Source organism: Hemicordylus capensis, chromosome 1, assembly GCF_027244095.1.
Source record: "Hemicordylus capensis ecotype Gifberg chromosome 1, rHemCap1.1.pri, whole genome shotgun sequence".
Taxonomy (NCBI): Eukaryota; Metazoa; Chordata; class Lepidosauria; order Squamata; family Cordylidae; genus Hemicordylus; species Hemicordylus capensis.
Window position 1 is genome coordinate 432,750,405 of NC_069657.1, and position 16,739 is coordinate 432,767,143.

The window sequence follows — 16,739 nt, forward strand, 5'->3', positions numbered from 1 at the left end:
AATGCCAGATTGCTCTGAAACTGCAGAAGGCACAAGCATACATCGCAGATACTACCCTGGATGCGGTACGTTTTGGGGCTAGGCCACTGCCAATAAAGTTATCACCAGGTGCGCCCTGTGGCTTCGCCACTGGTAAGTGGACTTAGCATCTAAAGCTAATTTGGCTGCAGTCCCATTTTCAGCGGCAAAATTGTTTGGTGATGATGTCCTCAAGGACATTCTAATAGAAACAAAGGATAAGAAGAAAGCACTCCCTACTACAGTTGGGAAAGAGGAAAGGCGCTTTTTCCGCATGCGTCAGCAGCAGCAGTTTCGCGCCTTTCGATCCTTTCGTGGCCACGACAGAGACAACAGGAATAAGTGCCCCAACTGGTCAAAGGGCAGCTTTGCTGCCGGATCCAATTCTAGGCAGCAGCTGTCAGGCCAGCACTTCAAGCAGCGACAATCCCAATGACTCTCTGGAGATAGGAGGGTGCCTCTCTCGCTTTTATCACGCGTGAGAGGGGTCCACCACACACAAGTGGGTTCTGCAAACGATTTCTCTAGGTTATACCATAGAAGTGTGAGAGCGCCCCAGAACTCACTTTTTAAAAACTCCGCGCTCAAGATCAACGCCAAAACACCTAATTCTACAACAGGCTATAGATCACCTGTTAGCCATTGCTGCGATAGAACCGGTTCCGTCGCCGGAGCATCGTTAAGGGCTTTATTCAATCTTATTCACCATGCCCAAGCAGGACAGGTCTTACAGAACAGTCCTCGACTTAAAATTTTTGAACCGGTGGGTGTGCAAGCGAAGGTTCTGGATAGAAACACTTCGATCTATTGCAGAAAGTTTGCAGCACGGAGATCTTATGGCCTCAATAGATTTGACCGAGGCGTACCTTCACATCCCTATACACCCACAGTCCCATCACCTTCTGCGGTTCTGCTACATGGGAGCTTATTATCAGTATTGGGCCCTTCCATTAGGCCTCTCCTCTGCTCCCAGCGCCTTCACAAAGGTGTTGGCCCCTTAGTGGCCGACATTTGTCTAAAAAAGTTGAGACTCTTTTCCTATTTGTTTTTATAGAATTTTGTATTGGTTTTTACAATATCTTAACAATCCCATTACATCTAAATAAGTAAATATTGACTTCCCGCTCACCAATCAGCACGATTAATTAACTATACAAGTCAACCATTGCTATAGTAATTCAAAACATATATCCTACACATTACAAAATCGATTTTACTCTACCCAACCTGCTATTATTACTAAATTTCAAACCCTGCTGAAAAGTCGATATTAGCAAAATAGTTCTTTAAGTATAGTAAGAATGGTTTCCAATCTTCTTTAAAACATTCCAAGTTTTCATCCCTTATCAATACTGTAAGTTTTGCCATCTCTGCATATTCCAAAATTTTTATCAACCAATCTTCTTTTGAGGGCATTTCATTGTCCTTCCATTTCTGCGCATATACTATTCTGGTCACCGTGGTTGCATACATAAAAAATGTTAAGTTTCTTCTGGAAAACTCTCCTTGCGTTATTCCCAGCAGGAAGGATTCTGGCCTCTTAGGAAATGTCATTTAAAACATTTTCTTCAACTCATTATATATCATATCCCAAAAAGCCTTTGCCTTCCCGCAAGACCACCACATATGGAAAAAAAGTTCCTTCACAATGTCCACATTTCCAACATTTGTTTGGAACATTTTTGTACATTAATGCTAATTTTTTGGGTGTCAAATACCACCTATACATCATCTTGTAATAATTTGCTTTTAAAGTATAACATGCAGTGAACTTTAAATCCATTTTCCATAATTTTTCCAAAGCTGCCATATCTATATTATGACCCACATCTTGAGCTTATTTTATCATAGTTGTTTTAACCACTTCATCTCTTGTGTCCTCCAAAAGCAACAGCTTATACATCTTAGAAACTAATTTTTCGTCATTTTCACACAGCTCTTTCTCAAATCTCGACATCTGATCCTCAAATCCAACTTTAAGATCCTTCTTATAGATTTCATTTAACTGATGGTACTGAAACCAGTTACTAACCAAATTTTGTACTTCAATTAGGTTTTTTAATTTACAGCCCTGTTCTTGGAAACATAACAAATCCCTGTAGGTACCCCATTCTGGTTGCATATTTACCTCTTTACGTGCTAAAGCTTCAACCGGGGACAGCCATAATGGAGTTTTAGATTCCAACCATTTATTATGTTTTACCCACACTCTCATTAGACTCCTTCTTACATAGTGATTAAGAAAATCTTTATGCACTTTACTTTTCATACCACAGATATGAATGCCATCCAAACCTTCTATCGAATCCTTCCAGATCAAGTATTCTGGGATTTCTTAATGTTATCCATTCTTTTAACCACGTCAAACAAACAGCATCAAAATACAACTTTAAATCTGGCAGGGTAAGACAACCTCTTTCTTTAGCATCTGTTAAATTTTTAAATTTAATTCTTGGTCTTTTCCCTTGCCAAACAAATTTGGTTATGTCCTTTGGCCATTGCTTGAAACAAGTTAAGGTGTTAATTATAGGAATAGTCTGAAAAAGAAACAGCATTTTAGGTAAAAGATTCATCTTCACAACTGAAATTCTTCCCATTAAAGATAAGTTCATTCTAGTCCATCTCTGCAAGTCAGTTTTTACTGTATTCCATATTTTGATATAATTATTTGAAAACAACAAAGAGTTTTTGTTTGTCAACCAGACGCTCAAATATTTAATTTTCTTCTCCACTTTCAGTTCACTTATTTCAGAAAATCTATCATTAGATTTCTGGTCCATATTTTTTGTCAACACCTTCATTTTAGTCTTATTTATATAAAACCCGGCCAATTGGCCAAATTGTTGTATTTTTTGCAAAAGTCTTCCGATCTTCTCTAATGGATTTTCTAGAAAAAACACCACGTCATCCGCAAAGGCTCTAAGTTTATACTCTTGTTTCCCAACTTTTGGGCCTTGTATTTGATCATCTTATCTAATATTTCTGCAAAGCACTTCCAGTACTAATATAAAAAGTAATGGGGAAAGTGGACAGCCTTGTCTAGTTCCTTTTTGTATTTTACAATTATCTGATAATTCCCCATTTATAATAATTTTAGCGTATTGCTCTGAATATATTGTCTTGATAGCCCTAATAAAATTATTACCAGCTCCCATTACATCCAATAGCCTCCACATAAACTGCCAGGAGACATTGTCAAATGCTTTTTCTGCATCCAGAAAAATCATAGCTATCTGTTTATCATTGTGTTTTTCATAATACTCCAATACATTCAGAACTGTTCTCACATTATCTCTTAATAGCCGTTTTGGCAAAAAACCTGCTTGATCTTCGTGAATAAAAAGTCTTAATACAACCTTCATTCTCCTTGCCAAAATGGCAGCAAAAAGTTTATAATCATTATTTAAGAGTGAGATTGGCCTGTAGTTTTTGACTTGCGTTACATCTTGATCCGGTTTTGGAATTACTGCAATATTAGCATACTTCCAAGACTCCGGCATAATTCCTCTTTGCAAAATATCATTCATCATCCATTGCAAAGGCTGTAATATTTGATCTTTAAAAGATTTGTAGTATGAATCTGGTAGCCCATCGGGCCCTGGCGCCTTATTAGCTTTGCTTTGATTTATTACTTCAGTTATTTCCATTACTGATATCGGTGCATTCATAATTTCTATATGGTCCTTAGAAAGTTTTGGAATATTTTGTGTCTTGAGAAATTTGTCAATTTTTATATCTTCTACTTTATTTCCTTTATATAATTCAGAATAATATCTAAAAAATTCCCTTTTTATTTCCCTTTTGTCATAGGAAAGCCCATTTTTTGTTGATATCTTGGATATGTACTTATTCTTTTTCTCACTTCTAATTTTCTAAGCCAGCAGCTTGCTTGGTTTGTTTGCAAATTCAAATGACTTTTGCTTTGCATATTTTAAGTTCCGTTCAGCTTCATTTAATAGTAACATAGAGAGCTGCTGCTGAAGCACTTTAATGACTTGAGTAATCTTCTTTTTGTCCTTAGCCCATAGAAGTTCTCTTTCTTTTTTAGAAATCTCCATCAATAATCCCTCTTTTTTCAATCCCCTTTGTTTTTTAAAGTATGCATTTTGTTGTATAAGAAAACCTCTCATAATCGCTTTTCCTGCATCCCAAACTATCTTATTGTCCATTCCTTGGTTTAAATTCAGTTCAAAATAGTCCTTTAACTTCCTTTTGGCTTTCTCCACAACTTCCACTTTTTTCAGCAAGTATTCATTCAGCCTCCAGCGAAAGGAAACCGTTCCCTTCTTCTATGTAAAACAAATTGCATTATGATCTGAAAAGGTTCTGGGCAAGATATCCATTCTTTTCATATGTGGTGTAATAGATTTAGATGTCCAGACCATATCTATCCTTGAATGAGATTTGTATCTTTCAGAGAAATAAGTATACTCCTTTGCATTTGAGTTTTTGATTCTCCACAAGTCGTAGAGATCCATATGTTCTACTAAATCAAAAAAAGCTTTAGGTAGCCTGCCTTGCAGATTCCTTTCAGACGTATCAGATTTTCTATCCAAGGATATAGAAACAACCCCATTAAAATCTCCCAGTAAAACTAAATTAGCATTCGATACCTCAGCCATCTTCTGTTCTAAATATTTATAAAATTCTACTTTTTTTTAATTGGGTGCATTAATTCCAATTATCACCGTTTTGATTCCAGAAACTAAGATTTCCAAAGCTAGCACCCTACCTTCTTCATCTTTAAAAATCAACTTGGGTTCAAATTGTTGTTTCACATAAAACACTACCACTCTTTTTTTTTTTTCTTGTCAGAGGAAATGAATTCTTGTCCCAAGGCCTTATTAACCAAATATTTTCTATCTTGTTTTCTAATATGTGTCTCTTGTAAGCATACAATGTCCAAGCTTTGTTTTTTAAGAAAATGAAAAACTTTTAGCCTTTTGGTTTTCCTATTTAACCGATTCACGTTCCATGAAGCTATTTTATAATCCATCTTGGCTAGTTAAAATTATGTGTTGAGGGCACTGGGTGCTCAGAAGTTAAAGGTTTTTTGTATTTCTGCCAAAATTCTTGCGCTTTGAGGAGCTCTATGAATCTATTCCTCTTCCCCTTGTAAAAAAAGGAGACCCCTTCAGGTATTTCCCATCTAAAACGTATTCCATTGGCGTTTAAAGCATCTGTTAAAAATTTGTAATCCTTACGTTTCCTTAAAATCCTGGATGGTATTTTTCAGAACTTTTATCTGTTGAGCTTCAATGGTAAGGGATGTGCTTGCAGTATCTGCTCTGCAGTATCTGCAGTATCTGCAGTATCTGCTCAAAATGTGCTTGCAGTATCTGCTCTGTAATTGATTTGGAGTTGAATTGAACCATGCAATCCCTAAATAATTTATTTCTTGTGGCATATTCAGAATTCACACGGAAAACTGCATCTATCTGTTGTTCCATGTCTTCACTTGAAATTCCCAAAAGTAGTGCGAGTTCCTCCCTAAGCACTTTTTTGATATCTTGACCAGTTTTTTCTGGGATTCCTCTAAACCTCAGGAAACACTCTTTTTGCCTCAGTTCCAACAAAGCCATCTGATCTAATAATTTTTCCCTATCATCTCTTAGTAATCCCGCATTTTGCTCCAGGCTTTCCACCCGTGTTTTAAATTCTTTGTTGTCTTCTGCCAATTTTTTCATTGTCTCCTCAATATTTGATGTTCTCTTATTAAGTGTTTGTATATCCTGACTTACTTGTTGGAGGGTACCAGTATTAGCTTCTAGTAACTGTTTCATAGCAACTAGTGTCTCATTTAACTCTGAAGACATTTTCCCTTCACCCAGGCCTGGGTTTGGAACAGAAAGTCTCCTAGTTTGTGTTTGGGTCTGTGTTTGGTTCTGCTGCTTTGCCTTTTGCATTATTTACAACTCCTCCAGCAACACAGGTCTTACAGCAATATTCAGCCTCCTTGTTGTCCAAGAAAGTAGAGGCCTGCAATTATTTTCCAAATAAACTCAGCTCCAGACCTCAACCTTTCTATCTTATCACCACCAGTTAAATTTTTCCCACGGTTCAATAATCCGCCTTCTTGCTCTAATTGGTACACTTCATGATAAACATATTCAACAGCAAACAGCAAATCACTTATTCATTGAGTTAAACTCTCTCAGAAGGTACTGGGGCGGGGAAATTCCAACTGCTTTGCTTTTTAAAGTTTTAGAACTTTTAGCCATCAGTTCAGTTTTTAAATTCCAGTATTTAGTACACAGATTGAATACTCATCCTTAATTTATAGTTGGCAGACTTACGACAACTTCAGAGCATTGGCTTGTGATCTGTCCAATCTTTGCAGCAAAAGTAGGTAGAATTCCAGCAATTTATCACTAATCACGCTGAGAGGTGAGCTCCTTGAACTTTAACCATTAATTATAATCCAAACCGAAAGAAATTAGATGCCAGACCGGCTTCTGTCCATTGGATTTCCGATGAAGGAGTGTAGCTTGATGAATCTCAGCCCCCACCGCTCGACTTAAATCAAAGCTGTACTTTCCAGTGCAGCCTTGAGATAAGGAGCAGGCTCCTGAGGGATGCAGTGGTCAATCTTGATCCAAACCCTTTAATCCAGGGTGGTGGTGGTGGGGGTTATGAAGGCTCAAAACCCCCCAAAATAACTCCTCCTCGGTCTCCCCTGTCAGGAAGCGTGCAGCCTCGTTAGCAGTCCAACCGGAAGTCGACTCTTTTCCTATTTGGACAATTTGTTAATACTGTCAAGGCAGGATGCAGCAAGAGATGTCCAAGTTACTTTGGAGGCCTTGTCTGCTCACGGGTTCAAGGTCAATTTCTCAAAAAGCCAGGTGATCCCCTCCTTCAACCTGCAACATCTGGGAGTAATCCTGGATACCAGAGTTTATCGTCTGTTTTTACCAGAGGAACGCAGACTGAAAATATGGACTGTGGCCTCAAAGGTCTTAGCCAACCGCAAGTCAGGAGTGCTCAAGTTGGCTCAGCTGTTGGGACTGATGGTGTCAGCAATCGACTCAGTCCCATGGGCGAGGTTCCATTTCTGTCAGCTACAGTGCTTCCTGCTTGCATTTCAGGTGGCGATCACCTCCAAATCTTCCAAGGCGGTCCTGCTAACACAACAGGTTCGATCCTCCCTTCTCTGGTGGCTTTGCAAGAAGAACTTGGAGAGGGGCAAGCCCTTTCTAGACCCGCTTCAAGTAGTGTTGACAACGGACGCAAGTCTCTGAGGTTGGGGAGCACACTGCCTAACACACTCAGCTCAAGGCAAGTGGTCGTTGACGGAAAAGGAAAACAGCATGAATTGGATGGAGCTCCGAGCCGTTCGGTTGGCACTACTGTCATTCCAGCAGATCTTGATAAGGAAGGATGTACTAGTCTGAACCGACAACGTGACTGCCAAGGCCCATGTCAACAGGCAAGGAGGTACCAGGTCGCGTTCCCTGCACCGGGAAGCAGTTCTTCTACTCGAATGGTCAGAAGGCCACTTAGCCTCTCCAATCGCGGTTCACGTAAGCGGAGGGATGAATGTTCAAGCGGTCTGTCTAAGTCGGCAAGATCTCCACCCAGCCGAGTGGAAACTGAATCCTCAAGCCTTTCAGTTCCTTACCAGGAAGCTAGGCTTACCACAGGTGGACCTATTTGCCACCCCACTGAACATTCAGCTTCCTCGTTTCTTCAGCCGGTTCCCATGCCCACAAGCTGAACGGATAGATGCCATGACATCTCCGTGGCCACAAACGCTGTTGTACGCATTTCCTCCAGTACCTCTGCTGTGCAGACTCCTCAGACGCATTCGTCAGCTAGGTGCCCAAGTGCTCTTAGTGGCCCCGTATTGGCCTCACAGGCCCTGGTTCCCAGAGCTTCTCAGTCTGGCATTGGGACCTCTAGTCTTCCTACCGGTATGGCAAGATCTACTGTCTCAAGGCCTGATATGTCATGAAGATCCCGCATGGTTCCAGCTTGACGCTTGATGCTTGAACGGGACCAGCTAGAAAAATCTGGATATTCTAGAGGCGTGTTAGACACTCTGATGGCTTCCAGGTGCCCTTCAACACATAGAATATACCAGTGTACATGGAGGGTGTTCCTCAGATGGTGCAGAGGAAAGAGATTAAGTCCAAGGGCATGCTGTCTGCCAAAGCTCCTGCAGTTCTTACAGGATGGCCTTGATAAAGGCCTCAAGGCAAACACCATCAAACGTCATGCAGCTGCTTTGGCTCCCCTTCTCCTTCAATTTAAAGGAAAAACTGTTATGTCACACGCTCATCTTAAGCATTTTCTTCGTGGGGCGTCCTTATCTTCATCCCCAGTGGTACATAGGTTTCCAACCTGGGACCTGCACAAGGTGTTGCGTGTTTTACACAAACCTCCGTTTGAAACAATCAGATCTGTTTCATTGAAGATTCTATCCATGAAATTGGCTTTCCTGGTTGCTATTACATCAGCCAGGAGGATATCAGAGTTGGCCTCCCTTTTGGCTAACCCCAGATTTTGCGTGTTTTCTTCTGACTCAGTGACATTAATTTCGGACCCAACAGTGCTGCCCAAGGTAGCTCCTATATTCCATAGGTCTCAAAACTTGGTTCTGCCCTCCTTTTGCCCTAAGCCTACACATCCCAGGGAAAAGGAGTGGCATAAATTGATGTTCGCGTTGTTTGGAAATATACTTGAAGAGAACTGCTTCGTTCAGAACTACAGACTCCTTGTTTGTGTCTTTTCTTCCAGCATCCATGGGCCAGAGAGTGTCTTCTGCTGTTATTGGTCATTGGATTAGAGCCTGCATTAGCTTGTCATACGAATATCAGAACCTATCTACTCCTCTGCGAATTACAGCACACTCCACTAGAGCAGCCTCTGCCACAGCAGCGTTTTCTACCAATGCTTTGTGGGAGGAAATATGCAGGGCAGCTACGTGGGCTTCTCCATCCACTTTCACAAGACATTATAAAATTGACGTTATGCACTCTGCTCAGGCTGCATTTGGCAGACGAGTTCTGCAACATGTTCTTCCTTCCCAGTAGTCTGATAATCTCCCTCCCTGGGTCCTCTGGCTATGGTATGTCCCCAGGAGATGTCCTCACACAGCAGCCGAGAAAGGAGCATTGGTACTCACCGAGAAGGCTTCTTCTGGCTGCTGTTGGAGAGGACATCTCGGCCCACCCAAGGTTTTCTCAAACTACTGGAGTTCTATTTTCTGCATGTTTTGCTAGTGTCTACAATTGTTGGTTAACTTGTATATGTATGTCCTTTGGGATTTCCTTTATGAGAAGCTTGGCTGACTATAAGAACTGGGAGGGGTTATTATCAGGCCCTTCTTATAGCTTTATTTTGATTTGCATAAGTCCTGCCCTGGAGCGAGCATACGATAATAACCCAGGAGATGTCCTCTACAACAGCAGCCAGAAGAAGCCTTCTTGGTGAGTACCAATGCTCCTTTTTTCCCCTCCTCACCCCCTTCAAATTCAATTCAAATCAAATTTCAGAATTTGTGTTAAAAATATTTTGATCAATTTAAGTTCCAAAGATAGTTGTGGTGTTGATTTTGATTGATTGTTGGGTACACTTTCACACACTTGTTTGGTGCTTCTCTCCGTTCTGGCAGAGAGTGATCTACCAGTCCATTGTACATCTGCCACAGCGCCATCTTCATGGAATGTGTACACTCATCTTCTGATAGCATGTTTTGATGGTACTTTGTGAACCTGAAATATTGTTTGGAAGGCATTTTGTGCAGCAGTGATGGAGGATTCTTGAACTGTGCCCTTTTCCATGTCTCGAAACTGGGGTTCTCAAACTTGGGTCCCCTGGATGTGGTTGAATTACAACTCCTATCATGATTATGAGAGTCCAACATCTGGGGACCCATGTTTGAGAACCCCAGTTCTCCACCGTAATGTGAAACAAAGAAGTCAATGATATCTATTATAGTTCCAAAGTTATGAAAAAAGTGAGTTTATGACTTTTGCTGCACCCTGTATTATCAGCATTAACCATAGTTATCAGCCAAGTTTCCCATATAGCCTGGGATCTCTTTTTATTAATTCTCGGCACATTAGTATAACCACATGATGCAAGTAATTTCCAGTGTGTACCAACAACCCAAGTGTAAGGCAGTTAACTCTTACGCATATAATGCTATATGTAGATTAATAAACAACTTTATTTCTGTATTTGTTCACAATAGTTGATAGGTACTAAGTGGCATATCTCAAAGCTTTGTGCCACCATCCCCCTCTTTCCATAATGATCTGGTCACTGTTTGTAACCTGAATTCTAAACTAAGCTTAAAGCAGAGTCACAAAATTACCTTAAAAGAAAATACAGTACAGTTTTTAGTCTTTATGGTAGTTGTTGATAGTGCTAATGTTGCTCATTAACTGTGCAGGGAATCCTTGGTGGGGAAGAATGCACAATCCAACTGTCTGCTTCCCATCTCTTCGTTAAGAGATCACGTCCATTATATCCACGCAGATCTTGGTCAAATTAAAATCAGTGGATTTCAAGTTGCAGAAACTGGTTGAATAGCTCTGTGTCAAGAGATAATTTAACAATTCTATTTTCCCCCCTACTCTTAACAGTCAGAAGATGTTTGCAAGGCATTAAGTCTATCCTGCCCAAAGAGGTAGCTGTGCAAATGCTTGTCAGGTGGTATAATACTTACAATGCACCAGGAGGACCCAGTTACTACTCGGAGTGGAACTTATTTGTCACTTGTATGATGAACATGATGGGTTACAGCACAGACAGAGTGGCGTGGACTCGTAATGTAAGTACAGTTTGACTTCTGATGGATTATTAATTAAAGTTCGATGTTTAGTTGATGAATTGATTTAAGTCCTTTTGGGAGACTAGAATAATAGAATGTTAGAGATTGAGATGGGATGAGATGTTAGCGGTGGGGGTGTCACTGGGGGTGGCCCATGGGGCAAGGTCTCCCAGTGAATTGCTCAGACCCTGAATCTCATCAGCCTCCTCCCTCTTTCAGAAGGGAAGTGCAGAGGTGGAGGCCCCTGCACAGAGCAGGGGAGAGAACTCCTAGCAATCTGCTGCTTCCACCTTCATAAGTGCCTGTATTATAATATTAGAGACTTAAAAAAACATGAGGCTATTCACATGACTGCTCGAAAGCGGGCTAAGGTAGCCCAGTCTGCTTTCAAACGGTTGTGAGAACCACTGGATGCTGCGCGGCCCCCAGTGGTTAGCCCACTTAATTTCCCTCCCATTTAACGAGGTTAGTGGAACGAGCGCTCCGCTAATCCAGTTTTGGCAATCGTGAGTCGCCATAGTGTGGCTCCGTGCCGAGGAGACTCCTGACTGGGAGGCTCCAACAAGCCTCCCGGCCTCGGGGGTCTCCCCAGAATGCTCCGTGCACTTGTGCGAGGCATTCTGGGACTTCTGGGGGCCGGGAGGCCCCTGATCCCCGCTGCCCTTACCGGCTCCGTGACGGAGCTGGTGGTCGTGTGGGCGGCTGAGCCGGCTGTACGCGCGGATCATGTGTAGAGTCTCCATGGGTTAATTATTCTTGGGGTGGTGATGGTATGGTTGAGTTTAATTGTCGAAAGCGGGGGCTGTGGGCCTGGGACCTGGATCTTACGTACCGAGCAATGTTCCTATTAAGAGGCCTTCTAGTTAAGCCCTCTTTTCAGTGCAGATATCTGCTACAGCATCCATTTATTTATTTATTTATTTATATTCATTCATTCATTCATTCATTCAATTTATCTACCACCCTTCGCAAAGTGGCTCAGGGTGGTTTACATTAAACACACACACACACACACTCTAAAACAATTAAAATCAGAAAACTTTTAAACCAGGTTAAAACTCATTAAAATTAAAATTCAAACTAGATATCGTTGAAAGCCAGGCTAAAAAGATAGATCTTTAAGGCTCCCCTGAAGGCCTCCAAGGAAGACAGTCCTCTTATATCCAGGGGGAGGGCGTTCTACAACCTAGTGGTAACAACAGAGAAGGCCCGATCCCAGGGTGGCACCTGAAGACAGACCCCCTCCTGATGATCTTAATGAGTGGTGGGCATCTTGTAGAGAAAGGTGCACTCTCAGGTAACCTGGATATATAGAATCATAGAAAACATCACATAGAATAAGAAGTTGCCCTGATTAAGTGTTCGGCAGCTTTAGAAAAAAAATCTTTTTAATACAAACACTATAAAAACTACAGATGTTCTCTTAAAAGAAACCCTTTTCTCTTGCATAGGAGGGAATGTCTGTTTCGAGAGGGTACCTATTGTGAGACGTTCATGCGCCATCCTGTAACAAGAAGCATGGGCTGTTTTCCTTCAGTAGCGTTTTATTAATATGCAGTTGTACACACATTTTGATCAGCTTATTAGTAGTGGGTTGTGGGAAAACTGTGGGTGTAGTTTAGACAAAATAAACATGATGTCTGAACCTGCCCTCTTATCTTCAGCTCTCCTACTTAATAAGTTAGGCTCCATTGAAAGCAATGAGGCTTGCTTTTACGTTTTTAGCAAAGATCTAGGTATAAAACTGCTCAGATCCAGTCAGGTATCTCAGCTGGGCATGTTTATAGACTGGCATCAGTAGAAACTACTTGACCATATTTTGTGGAATGGACCTCCATATTACGTACATGAATAAAAGTTAAGTGTGTGCATCTAGTATCAGCTTGATTTCTTCTTACAGTTTCCATAATGTGTGCATTGAAATTCAGTATTTATTTAACAAATTTATATGCCATCCAAAACTTATGTCTCTGGGCGGTTTACAATAAAAACAGTACAAATTTAAACAATTAAAACATTAAAACAATTTACAATTTAACACCATGTTAAAATTGTTAAAAACCTTTGATGAGTACCCTCTGCTATTTATTTATTTAGTTATTTGTCTGTCTGTCTCTCTGTTTGTTTTAGCTTGATTTTGAAGGATCTCTTTCTCCAGTCATTGCTCCCAAGAAAGCCCGTCCTTCGGAGACAGGATCAGATGAAGTAAGGAATTCATTAATTAGTAACTCTGGCTTGAGATGGAATTTGAGTCAACCAATTTGTGAGGCTTCTTGGGCGTGTTTGATGCTTAGCACAACAAGGTCCTGACATGATTAGGCTGATTTGCTCTAGGAGTGGTTAATTACTGAGAGTTCACACTTCAGCTGTGAGACCATGGTCTTAAGGGTGATTCATATGCATGCGCATAACCAGAGTCGGAACAAATGCAACCAGATGTTTCCATCTTGCTCCCCGCCACCATAACATTGCAGCCAGAAGGGTGGAACTGATTACGGGTGGGATATGTAACACTCTGTCCCCCACTGCAGGGGTCCTGGTAAAAATTGTCCTACCCAAGGCAAATATTAACCCTGGGTGGGAAGCTGTCAATGGCAACTTCTCTTCTGGAGTCAAGAGTAGCTTGGAGAAGGGGGGATTTTCATTGGGACTGGGGGGAAATCCCCACTGGTTGTGGGTGGGGGAGGCTGAAATATTTCTTACTTGCATTTCCAGCAGGGGTGTAGCAAGGTTGGCGTGGGCCCAGAGACAAGATTTTAAAATGCCCCCCCTCACTGCAGTGTGTGTGTGTATACACACTTAGAACATAATCCTAAATTATTTTTTTAAAGGTTTTGTAAATTGTGGACGATGCAGGTCATTTAATGGTACTAGAGAAAGACGTGCTGTTCTGGTAGCTCCAGGTCTTAACAACCATATCAATTTTGAAGGATGAATACAACTGAAGGAAGCCCAGGCGGGTGCGCGGCTGAGGGAGTCAGTCCTGTGATTTGCCTCTGGGGGCCCCCCCAAGGCGGTGGGCCCCCAGACAGCTGTCTCCCCTATTATAGTTACGCCCCTGATTTCCAGTCCTGATCTCCCTGCACCCTCCCAGCAGCTGCTCTTTTCATTGGGGTGGTGGTGGAGGAAAAGACAGGAGCAAAAAAGATGCATTTAGCCTCATTCTGATTTAACTCCCAGTGACTTCTCATTTGACAGTACACACCTCCGTGTGTCATCTGTGACCACTGGAAAGTAGTGTGCTTGAGGTGATGTAAGGTCATGATAAAAGTTCTGTCTGTGGTGTGTGATGTGACAGCTGCTTGACATGTGCAGATAATCACTTGCTGAAGCAATGAATGGTGTGTTGGATGTGCATATGCAAACTCCCTCTTAAATCAGTGACTGATGGAAGGCTTAAACTTAGTCCCTCCCAGACCATTTCAGGAGAACCAGGGTTTAAACTGAAAAGTCTGAGCATTCTAGGAAACAGAGTGACTGACATCCAGACTAACCCCATGCACCTAGAGTGTTTCACACATGCAATGGGAGAGGAGCATTTTTAGCTATTCTCCCCACCCCTCTGCAGCCACCTATTAAGATATGCCCCTGGGACTTCCATGGCGTAATTATGGGAAGGAAGGAGGAATTGGTGGAAATTGCCCCTCCTGCATTTCATGCATAAAATGTTGTTCTGCACATGCGAATGTTCTTCTGGATGTTGCAATAATTATTGTTGTACTCCCAACCATAAATATTATATAGATCTCTCCTTTATAACACATCCTGCTTTTAGGCTGGATTAAGGCGGGGGTTCCTAACTTTGGGTGCCTAGAGGCACTAGATGCACTCCCATCATCCCCAGCCACATTGGCCTTGGCCACTTTAGCTGGGGATGATGGGAGTTGTAGTTTAACCATATCTGGGGACCCAAGGTTGGGAATCCGTGGATTAAGGTCCCCCCCCCTTTTTCCCTAATCAAGATGCAGTTGTATTGTTGATTTTTTTTAACTTAAAATTTTATGTACTTATTTATATCTGTGTAAATCACTTTGGGAGCTTTTGTTGAAAAGCAGTATATAAATATTTGTTGTATTCATATTCATATTGTATCATATCTATTGAGCATGAGGCAGGCCCTGTGCTTTCTGTATAGGGTGGCTGGGCTTGGGTGTACCCTTCAAATGTCTTGTGTGAGCTGGATACGAATACAACAGATATTTATATACCGCATTTCAACTAAAGTTCCCAAAGCGGTTTGATTGATTGATTGATTGATTGATTAAGTGCCGTCAAGTCAGTGTCAACTTTTAGCGACCACATATACAGATTCTCTCCAGGATGATCTGTCTTCAGCTTGGCCTTTAAGGTCTCGCAGTGGTGCATTCATCGTTGTCGTAATTGAGTCCATCCACCTTGCTGGTCGTCCTCTTCTTCTCTTTCCTTCAACTTTCCCTAGCATTAAGGACTTCTCAAGGGAGCTGGGTTTTCATATAATGTGTCCGAAGTATGATAGTTTGAGCCTGGTCATTTGTGCCTTGAGTGAAAATTCTGGATTGATTTGTTCTATGATCAATTAGTTTGTTTTCCTGGCTGTCCATGGTATCCTCAAAAGTCTTCTCCAGCACCAAAGTTCAAAAGCGTTGATACTTTTTCTATCTTGCTTCTTCAAAGTCCAGCTTTCACATCCATAGAGTGTCACGGGAAAAGCCATGGTCCGAATGATTCTAATCTTTGTAGGTATATAGACAATATGTAAAGTGGTTTACATAGATATAAATAAAATGGCTCCCTGTCCCCAAAGTGCTCATAATCTAAAAAGGAAATATAAGATAGACACCAGCAACAGCCACTGGAGGGATGCTGTGCTGGGGGTGGATAGGGCCAGTTACTCTCCCCCTGCTAAATAAACAGAATCATCACTTTAAAAAGGCACCTCTTCTGTTGGTAGGGGACAGAGTCACCCAGAGTTACCTGGGTGATCTCTTTGTCTGTCACATGCATAGGATTTGGCAGATATGCATGATCGCTCCTCAAAGAGGCAGAAGGATCACACAGGGTTGGGCAAACTGTGTGTCTGTTCACCTGAGGAATTGCTCAGCTCATACAAGACACCACTTGCATGGTCCCAGGCAGTGTTCCCTGTAACAGGGATTCCCAGATGTTGTTGACTAAATATCCCATCATGCCCAGATACAGTGGCCTTTGGCTGGGGGTGTTGAGAGTTGTAGTCAACAATATCTGGGAATCCCTGCCCCAGGGATCAACCACTTCATCCTAATATTCGTCTTTTTTAAAACTTAAAGTCTGTTGTGTTGTCTGACTTGTTTTGGTATCTTGTCATTTTGAAAAGTTATTTTGAACCCCCTCTTTTAAAAATTTTCCCTTAAAACACACACACACACACACACACACACACACACACACACACACACACACACGATACTTAGTACAGTTACTAAAACAATTCACACTAAAGGATGACGTGTTCTTTCTGCTTTCCTAGGACTGGGAATATCTGTTTAATTCTGACTACCATAAAAATGTCGAGTCTCACCCTTTGGCCAAAGCTCTGCAGCTGGATACCCTGGAAGTGAAATTTCCAAAGGACAACCTTTCACACAGCCACTGCTTGGATTCCTCCACTCTTCTCTTCCCCCACATCCCGGCTATTTTCTGTGTGCTGCACTTAATTTACGAGGAGCTCAAACTGAATTGCTTGATGGGTGAAGGAATTCGTTCCCTTGTTGTGCTTCTGGTTCAACTGGCAAGGTACATCCTCACAGAAATAGACTCAGGCTGGTCTTATTTCTTGACTGTAGCCCAGTGGCAGAGCACATGCTTAGCATCCATAAAGTCCCAGGTTCAATCTGTGGCATCTCCATCTTGGAATGGGAAAAGCTACTGTCTAAAGAGCTGCTGCCAGTCAGTGTTGACAACATAGAGCAAGATGGACCAGAGGTCT

General features: G+C 41.7%; 1 protein-coding gene across 5 annotated transcripts in view; it reads left to right on the forward strand.

The window, feature by feature from the left end:
- ANAPC1 (anaphase promoting complex subunit 1) overlaps positions 1-16,739 on the forward strand; it is a 117,843-nt gene that overhangs the window by 36,332 nt on the left and 64,772 nt on the right. For all 5 annotated transcript variants that reach the window (XR_008320729.1, XM_053313539.1, XM_053313517.1 and 2 more), the window contains exons 17-19: positions 10,608-10,795; positions 12,926-13,000; positions 16,281-16,546. Coding sequence is in view for 4 of the 5 variants with exons in the window: in XM_053313539.1 (XP_053169514.1) it covers positions 10,608-10,795; positions 12,926-13,000; positions 16,281-16,546 (529 nt within the window). In the remaining variant the exon portion in view is untranslated. The remainder of the gene's footprint in view (positions 1-10,607; positions 10,796-12,925; positions 13,001-16,280; positions 16,547-16,739) is intronic.